Raw genomic sequence first — 12500 nt, forward strand, 5'->3', positions numbered from 1 at the left:
AATACAAATAGAGACACGCTGGTATTCCTTGAATGCCACAATAACGCTTACAATGACATCAGTATATATATTAAGACATACTTCATGCAAAGGTAGAAAATGTACAGTGGCACACATATACAAGCATATACAAACGCAAATACGCAAACGCACATACATACTTATATATGTACACACACACACACATATCTATCTATCTATCTATCTATCTATCTATCTATCTATCTATCTATCTATTATACAAGAATAAGGGCAGGGAATCGTCAATTAATAATAGAATTAATAATTAACAATTTTGCCAAGTAGTTCAGTATGAAAAAAACCTTTATCGGTAAAACCATTTATCATCATAAATATACAGGGATTAGCATTGAGTTGCTTCTCCAACATACTGAAAATTTAGAAATAGCAGTCAAAGAACTACTGATTCTAAACTACAAATTTTTCTCTAAACGGATGGCGATATTTATGGCACACATAGAACAAAAAACCGGAGGGAAAAGCATAAACAAAACAAGTCTTTAGTTAATTGGATACGAATCGTTTCATGGTTAAGCGAAAGAAAATTTCTCTATTCCAATCTTCAGTCCAAATATTCTGATAAATTTGAAAGTGTCTCTAAAAAAATTCACGGTAATTTTTGGCCATGCGACACCAAAAATCAACGATAAGAAAGGCACTTATGAATTCATCGGCCAGTGAGTTTCGGCATCTCACCTCAAAGAAATCTATTCCATGTGCGTCACAAATAGTCCCGTATGAAAAAAAGTCCCGTGTGGAAGGGATTACGGTTTAACCATCTAAGTTAGAGATATCAAATATAAATTATACAAGAATAAGGGCAGGGAATCGTCAATTAATAATAGAATTAATAATTAACAATTTTGCCAAGTAGTTCAGTATGAAAAAACCTTTATCGGTAAAACCATTTATCATCATAAATATACAGAGATTAGCATTGAGTTGCTTCTCCAACCGTATCCAATTAACTAAAGACTTGTTTTGTTTATGCTTTTCCCTCCGGTTTTTTGTTCTATGTGTGCCATAAATATCGCCATCCGTTTAGAGAAAAATTTGTAGTTTAGAATCAGTAGTTCCTTGACTGCTATTTCTAAATTTTCAGTATGTTGGAGAAGCAACTCAATGCTAATCCCTGTATATTTATGATGATAAATGGTTTTACCGATAAAGGTGTTTTCATACTGAACTACTTGGCAAAATTGTTAATTATTAATTCTATTATTAATTGACGATTCCCTGCCCTTATTCTTGTATAATTTATATTTGATATCTCTAAGTTAGATGGTTAAACCGTAATCCCTTCCACACGGGACTTTTTTTCATACGGGACTATTTGTGACGCACATGGAATAGATTTCTTTGGGGTGAGATGCCGAAACTCACTGGCCGATGAATTCGTAAGTGCCTTTCTTATCGTTGATTTTTGGTGTCGCATGGCCAAAAATTACCGTGAATTTTTTTAGAGACACTTTCAAATTTATCAGAATATTTGGATTGAAGATTGGAATAGAGAAATTTTCTTTCGCTTAACCATGAAACGATTCGTATCCAATTAACTAAAGACTTGTTTTGTTTATGCTTTTCCCTCCGGTTTTTTGTTCTATGTGTGCCATAAATATCGCCATCCGTTTAGAGAAAAATTTGTAGTTTAGAATCAGTAGTTCCTTGACTGCTATTTCTAAATTTTCAGTATGTTGGAGCAGCAACTCAATGCTAATCCCTGTATATTTATGATGATAAATGGTTTTACCGATAAAGGTTTTTTCATACTGAACTACTTGGCAAAATTGTTAATTATTAATTCTATTATTAATTGACGATTCCCTGCTCTTATTCTTGTATAATTTATATTTGATATCTCTAAGTTAGATGGTTAAACCGTAATCCCTTCCACACGGGACTTTTTTTCATACGGGACTATTTGTGACGCACATGGAATAGATTTCTTTGAGGTGAGATGCCGAAACTCACTGGCCGATGAATTCGTAAGTGCCTTTCTTATCGTTGATTTTTGGTGTCGCATGGCCAAAAATTACCGTGAATATTTTTAGAGACACTTTCAAATTTATCAGAATATTTGGACTGAAGATTGGAATAGTGAAATTTTTATTCGCTTAACCATGAAACGATTCGTATCCAATTAACTAAAGACTTGTTTTGTTTATGCTTTTCCCTCCGGTTTTTTGTTCTATGTGTGCCATAAATATCGCCATCCGTTTAGAGAAAAATTTGTAGTATAGAATCAGTAGTTCTTTGACTGCTATTTCTAAATTTTCAGTATGTTGGAGAAGCAACTCAATGCTAATCCCTGTATATTTATCTCTCTCTCTCTCTCTCTCTCTCTCTATATATATATATATGTATATATATATATATATATATATATATATTTATATAAATAAGGATAAGATCGATATTTAAAATATTGATCTTATCATGTGGTCAGCATGGGAATAAAAACCATCAAAGGTTATAATTATTTAAAATTATAATACAGGGTATCAAGAGATACCACCACCACGCTGAAAAAATTGCAGTCAAATCCTGACTCTAAAACCACAATAAATATCCGCATGGCACGATTAGCGAAGAAGAAGACCAAATGAACCAGTAAAAAATAAGATAATTCCAAATCCTGGATTTCTGGCTTTGCATAAATAATAATGCTCTGCCTTCATCAGTGGAATATACTCCAGTACATAAATACAAATACATGTATATAAACAGTATACTTACATATACGGACGCACATATACATTCACGTATGCACACGACTAGCTTAGATAGCCCGCCTAAACAACCTTTCGTGCGATCCGGACAGAATATCAGCGCAGTAAATACACTGATAAAATTATATTTATATAAATAAGGATAAGATCGATATTTAAAATATTGATCTTATCAAGTGGTCAGCATGGGAATAAAAACCATCAAAGGTAATAATTATTTAAAATTATTCCCATGCTGACCACTTGATAAGATCAATATTTTAAATATCGATCTTATCCGTATTTATATAAATATAATTTTATCAGTGTATTTACTGCGCTGATATTCTGTCCGGATCGCACGAAAGGTTGTTTAGGCGGGCTATTTAAGCTAGTCGTGTGCATACGTGCATATATATGTATATGTGCGTCCGTATATGTAAGTATACTGTTTATATACATGTATTTGTATTTATGTACTGGAGTATATTCCACTGATGAAGGCAGAGCATTATTATTTATGCAAAGCCAGAAATCCAGGATTTGGAATTATCTTATTTTTTACAGGTTCATTTGGTCTTCGTCTTCGCTAATCGTGCCATGCGGACATTTATTGTGGTTTTAGAGTCAGGATTTGACTGCTATTTTTTCAGCGTGGTGGTATTTCTTGATACCCTGTATTATAGTTTTAAATAATATATATATATACCTGTAAATATAATATGTGAATATGTAACAATTGTTGGGCAGCCATGATAAAACACCGAGTTTCGGATGTTTGGGCGGAAACCCATATATACATATATATATATATATATATATATGTGTGTGTGTGTGTGTGTGTGTGTGTGTGTGTGTGTGTGTGTGTGTGTGTGTGTGTGTGTGTGTGTGTGTGTGTATATATATATATATATATATATATATGCATATACACACACAGATATATATTCATAGAGAGAGAAAGAGAAAGACAGAGAGACAAGGATAAGCTATAAAGAAACATTAACACACACACACACACACACACACACACACACACACACACACACACATATATATATATATATATATTCATGTATACAAACCATCCCACTAGCACACATAGTCAACTTCATGTATGGTTTCATGTAGATGAGTCTGTATAGTATAGAAAGGTACGTTAGGTTGCATTTTGCGTTTTAGCGTTCTGTTATGTTGTATTCGCTTTAAGGATAAACACTTGTCTTGAGATACAGTTTTTGACTATACCACATACACAAGTTATAACCATATCTTCTAAGCTATACGGAGACATACTCTCTGTTACTTGTTTTAGTCATTTGACTGTGGCCATGCTGGAGCACCGCCTTTAGTCGAGCAAATCGACCCCAGTGAATATTATGGCACTGATGTGAATAGGTTTCATGTTCCATAAAATAATACGAGATATACGACTTACACCAACTGAAGAAACACTGATTGGCACATATATACATAAAGACACTATATGTAAGTGTGTGTGTGTGTGTGTGTGTGTAGTAAGTGAAGTGGGATATATAATCCAAGCAGTTACTATATGAAGCGCTTCTACTGAAGGCTGTTTTAAGCATTACCTAAACGTTCTGAATGTTTTTCGGATTCACTCGTCTGAAAATCCACAAAATATCCGTTGAGTATTAAAAAAAAATCGATATTTTAGAATGGAGTTAGCAAACTCCTTTTAATGCATTCTTTACTATTGTTTCATCAATATCCATTAAAATCAAGTACTGATTTATTTTAATTCTCTGTGAAAGTTTTCTATCACAACGCATAGTGGAATTGTCTCCTAAGATCTCTGCAAAAAGTAAAGCGCTGATCGATTTCGATTTAGCACTCTCACCTAAAAGTAGCATCACATAATTCTGAAATGGACGGTTCACTTTCATTGAATTTAGGTAGAAAAGGAGTAAAATTATTTAAGGAGGAGTAGAAGGATTTGGCAAAATACCTCAATTTTATCTTCATAATTGTGTTTATCAGCGCAGTTATGTATCCCGTTGTGCCAACTTCCATAGATAAATTGGTTAGATATCTATCTTTAACAATCATGTATTCCGAGACCGTCACAGATATGACTTGTTGCTCCTCCAGCAGGCTTATTGACTGAACATCAAAGAATAGGTTTTTGCTGAGTCCAACATCTTAGATGAATTCGTCCAGTAAAGAAATCAATTGCATTCAGTTACACACACATATATACTTACACAAGTACACGTCGATTGTGAGGATTATTTTATACATACAAAAATACTGACACTGTCACTCATAATTATACATACTTGTATGCGCACATTTTTACCAACTTAAATACTCATATAGGTATGCATATGAATAAATACTCACACACCTCTGTATTCATATTTTCACTTGCACATACATAATTTGATATGCTTGTTCTTCAGTCCCCCTGCATATCTACACATACAAATCCACGCATACTAACTCACAACATTATCTGTCTCCATCTCACTCACTCACTCACTTACTCACTCTCTGTATCTCTCTTCTGTGTGCGCGTCTCTCTCTCTCTCTATCTCTCTCTCTCTCTCTCTCTCTCTCTCTCCTTCTCTTAAATTATATTATTCGCACAGTTACAAAGAAATATTGAAAATCATAATAATGCCTTAAATGTTCTTTCTACTCCAGATGTGTGTCATATATTTTGTAGTTGTACATATCTGAAGATTGGGCAAGGCGGTGAGCTGGCAGAAACGTTAGCACGCTGGGTGAAATGCTTAGTGGTTTTTTTATCTGCCGTTACGTTCTGAGTTCAAATTCCGCCAAGGGCGACTTTGTTTTTCACCCTTTCGGAGTCGATAAATTAAGTACCAGTTATGCACTGTGGTCGATGTAATAGACTTAATCCCTTTGCCTGTCCTTGTTTGTTCCCTCTGTGTTTAGTCTCTTGTGGGCAATGAAGAAGTAAGAAACATTAGCACACTAGGCGAAATGCTTAGCGCTATTTCGTCTGTCTTTACGTTCTAAGTTGAAATTCCACCGAGGTCGACTTTGCCTTTCATCCTTTCGGGGTCAATAAATTAAATACCAGTTGCGTACTAGGGTCGATCTAATCGACTGCACCCCCACCCTACAAAGCAAATTTCGAGCCTTGTGCTTAAAATAGAAAAGATAAGCCAGCGAGCTGGCAGAAAATTTAACACGCCGAGCAAAATGCAGGTCGATTCAGACCGTTTGCAAGTATGATGCGGAACGATCGCAGATCTGTTGTTAGCAACACCGTCATAACAAGGAAAACGGGGAGAAGAGATCTTCATTTGATCCAATGCACTCAATAAGGACATATGATGAGATGGGGAGGGGACATGTTGTTGAGATAAAAATAAGTTGGAATGAGATATGGAGGTGTACTACACCTCCGCTAAGTGTTCTGATTCGTTCATCCTATGATATCTTGCCATCACCTACAGATCTAGTAAGATTTCCTCAGAGAATGGGGAAAGGTCGGAACGCTGAACCATATTCTTTCCAATTGTTCACTGACATTGAATATATATACATGGAGACACAACCTGGTCCTTAAGAGTATCATCAATGCTCTCATCAATAGTGGAAAAAAAAACTATTGAAATAACCAACTAGAGATTTCATTTTCTTCGTGCGCTCAGGACAGCAGATCCGTTTCAAGAAGAAAAGGAAAATTCCTGTGAGCGATGAAAAGTGGAAGAGCTATTGGGAGGTGCCTACAGATTTGCCATGGTACCAAGGATTCTTTCCCAACCAAGTTACGAAAAATCCGGATATTAAAATGTGGTGTGAAAGAAAGTGGTGAATCTAGTCGCGTTAACGGTTCCTCATGGCAGATTGACCGTTATATTAACCTCCTCGAGGAATGTGAAGACGCAGGCTGGAAAACGGAGTGTTTTCCAATCGGAGTCGGATGTAGAAGATTCGTTGGACACAATGTGAGGCGAATGTTGTTATCGTTAGGCCTAACACATCGTAAAGTAAATACCAACATGACCGATATCCAAACTACAGTAAAGAAAGCTAGCCACTGGATTTGGCTTAAAAGAGACGATGAGCGAAGGCTGGAAGATTATTAAGCTTTATTTGATAACCAGTTGAACTAGCAAGCGGGGCCCAGTGGTAGGCCCCGAAACAGCGCGCATTCTCTCCTGGTGACCCTATACACTTGCTGGCTTGCGGTATTCGAAGCTTTCGACTTTAAACATTTGCATGTGCAAGTTATTTGCCATACATCAGTAATTATTATTCTGACAAGACTGTATTAGACATGGGAATAATAGTTTCTTCCCTTCTTTTTAACATTGTAATTTATGTAGTTGAAATATTTGAGCGGGGAGGGCTCGCTTTGTAATCACGTGCTTTCCGGCTCAGTTCAACTGGGCGCCACATTGTATAACATCCCTTTATTATAGCCGCGTGTGAATTGGGATGGCAAAGACGTCATACAGACATACATATACATATGTGTGTGTGTCCGTGTGCGTGCGCGGATGAGTGTATAAATAGACAAGCCTGTTTGCCTATGCAGGGTTCCTTTGGATTATATTTTCATACAATATTTCGATTCTTATTGCTCTGACGAGATTGAATACGATGTAAGTGAGAATATCAGACTCCTCACTTCTAATTAACACTGTAATTTAGTGCTAACATTACGCAAATTTCTTGTAGTATAGGCCTAAGTGTCGACCAAAGAAGTTTGAGTGAATTTGGTAGACAGAAACTGTGGGGAAAGCCGCCATGTATATGTATGTGTGTGTGTTTCTCAACCCATTGCTTGTCAACCAGTGTTAATCTGTTTATGCGACAGCGGTTCGACAAAACAAACTGATAGAATAAGTACCACACCTAAAACTGAATAATAACTGGTGTCGATTTGTTCAATTAAACCATTCAATATGGCCGCAGTCATGTCAAATATTAAAGAAGTAAAAGTTAGAAGAATTTCAATTTTAATTCTGCCCTGAAAAAAACAAACAAACACAAAAAAAAAACAGACGCTTTTTAAATTGAAAGAAAAGAAGAATGATTTTAACGTGTTTTCAGTTGCAACATTTAACTAGACGTTAAAGCTGGAACTGAAGAGGAGGTGTGTATAACGATAACTCAACAGTGATATCGCGAAAATTGGAATGAAAAAATATATACTCACTCTTTTACACATTTTCCTCCGGATCTTGATGTGATTTGTATGCGATTAGTTCCGCTAATATTGCACTTGTGAATCCAGCACACACCATCTTCCATGCCGGCCCAAACTTTATCTTTCTTGACACAATTACCATTATTTTTCCGACAATCTGTTTTTGATAAGAAAACGAACAATGTATTGGCTATTCTATCAAATAATTATCTTTCACATAATTATGGTTTAAAACGTTGGCACAAGGCCAGCGATATAAATACATAGATACATACATGAACACACACATATATATGCGTGTGTGTATATATATATATATATATGTATATATATATATGTATGTATGCATGTGTGTGTCTATATATATATATATATATATATGTATGTATGCATGTGTGTGTCTATATATATATATATATATATATATATATATATATATATATGTATGTACGTATTTATGTATGTATATATGTATATATATATGTATGTATATATGTATATATATATATATATATATATATATATATATATATATATATATATATATATATATATATATATATATATATATATATATATATATATATATATATATATATTTCTATAGTTATATTTAATACCCAGTGCTATGAAGAAGTCATTCTCTGACCTGCGTACCGAAGCGAACTGCAGAACAGGCAAACCACAGAAACTGAATATGTTCGGTCGATGATAAATATTGTGTGTGTATGTGTGTGTGTGTGTGTGTGTGTGTGTGTGTGTGTGTGTGTGTGTGTGTGTGGATATGTATGTGCATATTTGCTCAGGTGCGTAATCTCAGACTAAATCAAACCTTGAATTTCGAAATCTGTACATATACTGATATGAATTGTTGATACATTTAGATATAAATATAGTTTATGGACAGTCACAAAAACTCATTCTTTGGAATATATCAGCCATCTAACTCATACTTCAAGTTAAACATTGAAGTATGAGAATCGTTTATTTTATGTATCTTTATCCTTAGGATTCATAGGGCCGGTTACCTAGCCTTCATGGCGATTAAGTGACCACAATCTCTGTGAACAGGGCGCCTATCCGTTACTGGCTTGAATACCAGCAATTTTTGAGGTGAAGCATCCAGTCAATTTCATCAACTCCAGTATTTGACTGGTCCCTTAACTTTCGACCCCAAAGGGCTGAAAAGAAAAGTTGAACACAGAACCTAAAGTTGCGGACGAAATGTTGCTAAAAATTTCGTCAGATTTGCTATGGATTCTGTCTGCTCGCCAGAATCGTGGAAGCGCTTACCAAAATGTTATGCGCTATTTAGATACCTTTCTTTTCGTATTGATTTCAAACACTACTGTGTTGAACATTGCCTTTCGTCAGTCGCGTTCAATCAAGTGAGAATTCATTGTCTACCGAGGCTGATGTAACCGTCTGTAAGTTGTGGTGCGTCAATCTTACAGTTAGCGTTGGCAGATGGTTAGTAATGAACAGTTGCCGAATTTGGCCTATCGCATTCAAAAGAATGCAAATATAATATTCGGTGTGATTTTGCTGTTTTAAGATATATTGAAGAAAGGAAACAAAAATTTTCTTTGCCAACTTACACACAGATTTTGCATATACTTTCCATTGCGTTTCACTCATTCGATGGCACGTTTTCACGGCGCACATTATTTCCGTCTTTTCCATCCATGTATCTTCGTATTTGCGGCACTTACCCTCGATTAAACATCCGTCACACTCTGAATACAGATATATAGATTATAATTATACCTACTAAGCAATATTAGATATTTTACAAGACAGATTTATTACAAACTAGGAGAAAGTAAATTTGGTTCCAATATTATCCGAGATCATGTCCTTTGCTTCCTTCTAATTCATATATGAAATTCAGTCGGATCATTTACCGCTTTTCCCAGTCCTGTTTTGAAAAAAACAAAGCAAAAATACGCGTGAGGAATATTTTGATACCAATTTAATGAACGGAAACAGTCTTTTGCAAAGGTTTCTCCTACACACGGTCGTGGTTCGGGCACGCCCAAAAGTTTTGGTGTGAACTAGCAAAGAGCATAATTTACAAGAAACTCCGGTATTCAGGTTTTGGTACAGGTGTTGGTACAGCGTTATATCTGTGAAAGCGAAAAAATTAAACTACTACTACTACTACTACTACTACTAATAATAATAATAATAATAATAATAACAATAATGATAATACCACCACATCGCTACTACTACTAATGCTAATGCTGCTACTAACACCACTACTACTACCACCACCATCACTACTACTACTACCACCACCACTACTACTACTAAAGCAAAGTCGACCTCGGCGGAATTTGAACTCAGAACGTAAAGACAGACAAAATACCGCTAATTTCGCCCAGTTTGCTGCCTGCACCCCGCCTTACTACGTGTACATGCACAGGATTATATATTTTCCCCACGGTTAAAGCATAAAGAAAATTGAGAAATGGTCATATTAATACAATTAGATGATAAATAGACACATAATTACTTCATTTCCATTGCACTTATGCATAGTAATATATCTGCGAAATAATTATTGGAGTAAAATAGTGTGTAAATTAATGTTTTATGACACTATACGAATTTTAATATAAGTTCTTCTCTGGACACTTAACCAATCTCCAAGATATAATAGTCACGTATGCTTCAAATCACACAAATGCTTTACTAAAGGAACGTTACATTGGGCACAGTAATAGAGACTGGTCAAGTGTGGTGTACCTTTAATCATAGCTATGCATTATGAGACATTTAGATGTGTCTATACAATAAAACCTCAACAAGGATTTCTCACATAGTAATCCCGCCTGTATTTTAAATATATCAAATTAGTGTTTGTTAAGATCCAGTAATTTTATCAACAATGAGAACATTATATAAAAAAAGGCTTAAGTGCTAAGTGAGAAGTGAAACTAGATCATTGATATAAACTAAAGCGTAACCTTAGAAAAACAAATAATAGTATAGTATTAGTTATGAACGTAGGTATTCCTGAAAAACACTAGGCAAATATTAGAGAAATTGAATATCAGCCATACCAAGATATTGAAATGATCAATCAGTGCGTGTGTGTGTGTGCGTACGTGTGCGTCAGTGTACAATTTTGTGTATTCAAATATGAGTATCTGTACATGTAATTAGGTTGGTACAAATGTGTGAACATGAATATTCGTAATTATGTGTGTGCGTGTATGTAAACAAGTATCAATATCTGTGTATTTATAGGATAATTACCGCTAGACATAGGTGCATGTCTAAAAATGTATGCGTGTATAAACGAATGTAATTAATTGCTTTACTAGACGAATTGATCATTGTTGACGGATAGAATATTAATGTGTAACTTTTGATGCTCAGATATAAGATTTGACGATCAAGCAACTGGCCATTTTTGCGACTGCCTTGGAATACAGGACTGTCAAAGTCAGCAATTTCGGCGATCATTTATGGAAAGTGACAGAGTGGGATATTGTCTTGCAACAACAAAGAGAATTCTCGAGGTGAAACGCAATTAATTATCTAATTAAATTCTTCTTATTACCTCTCCACCTTATTTAACATTTTCTTCCCCTGTATTTGCAGTGTATTTATATGATTAGTCAGAACACCGAGCCTCGGAATCGTATCGAGGATCTTATTGGCAACATCGCAATACCAGTCAACATATTAGATTTTACGAAATGCAGATTGGTCAACTTTGTCATGTACTGCAAAAGAACTCTTGCGCACTGAATAGAAACATTTTAATAGTGGACGACATGATTGCAACATACGGCAAGATTGGTTAAAATAGAAATAGATGAAACTATTGTAAGGAAACAATATATTAAAGTAATTTGCTTACTCTATTCTTACATATTTTGCACAGAAACACATACACACACATACATATACTTACATTCATGCAGACAGATACATACACACACATTAATGTGTGCGTATCTGTGTGTGTGTGCGTGCGTGTGGGTACGTGCGCGTACGCTTGTATTTGTTTATGTGTGTGTATACACATTATCAATTTATGGTAATGAAAATCAAATATCGATGAGTGTAACACAGTTAAAAAAAAATAAGGGAAAAGACTGATTGATTAAAAAGATGAAAGAATTGGCGCTCATGCAATTTTCAAATGTTTGATTATTCAGTATATTTATATCTGATTAGAAACTTACCTTTCTCCTCTTCCGGTTGGAGAGCAGTTACTGCTGTCAAGAACAACAAGCAAAATGGAAATAGCCGTGTCATATTGATCTGAAAGTACAAATGGAATTGGAGGTGATCAAACTAGAACTCATCTCTAATTCAGAGAAAAAGGGAAGCAGCACAAGGAGATAAACGTGCGTATATTTTACGCGCGCTCGTGTGTACACATGTGCATCTGCATATGTGTGTGTGCGTGCAATTTAAAAAATATACTTTAATTATATATATATATATATATATATATATATATATATATAGATAGATAGATAGATGCGTACTGCCTTAATTCTTCGAAACGCCGGAGTCTTAATGGTGGCAGCTGATGAAGGGGATGTTTCTATGTGGCCTGCCTGTTTGTTGCACCTTGTTTACCATTTTGTCCTTGT

At 35.1% G+C, this 12500-nt stretch overlaps 1 protein-coding gene across 2 annotated transcripts in view; it reads right to left on the reverse strand.

Moving 5' to 3' along the window:
• LOC106871982 (uncharacterized) overlaps nt 1–12500 on the reverse strand; it is a 72103-nt gene that overhangs the window by 7525 nt on the left and 52078 nt on the right. For both annotated transcript variants that reach the window (XM_052969030.1, XM_052969031.1), the window contains exons 2-4: nt 12084–12162; nt 9480–9617; nt 7891–8038 (exon numbers count right to left, since the gene is read on the reverse strand). In XM_052969030.1, coding sequence (XP_052824990.1) covers nt 7891–8038; nt 9480–9617; nt 12084–12162 — 365 coding nt within the window. The remainder of the gene's footprint in view (nt 1–7890; nt 8039–9479; nt 9618–12083; nt 12163–12500) is intronic.

Source organism: Octopus bimaculoides, chromosome 6 (assembly GCF_046866305.1).
Source record: "Octopus bimaculoides isolate indiv1 chromosome 6, ASM4686630v1, whole genome shotgun sequence".
In the NCBI taxonomy this organism is placed as follows: Eukaryota; Metazoa; Mollusca; class Cephalopoda; order Octopoda; family Octopodidae; genus Octopus; species Octopus bimaculoides.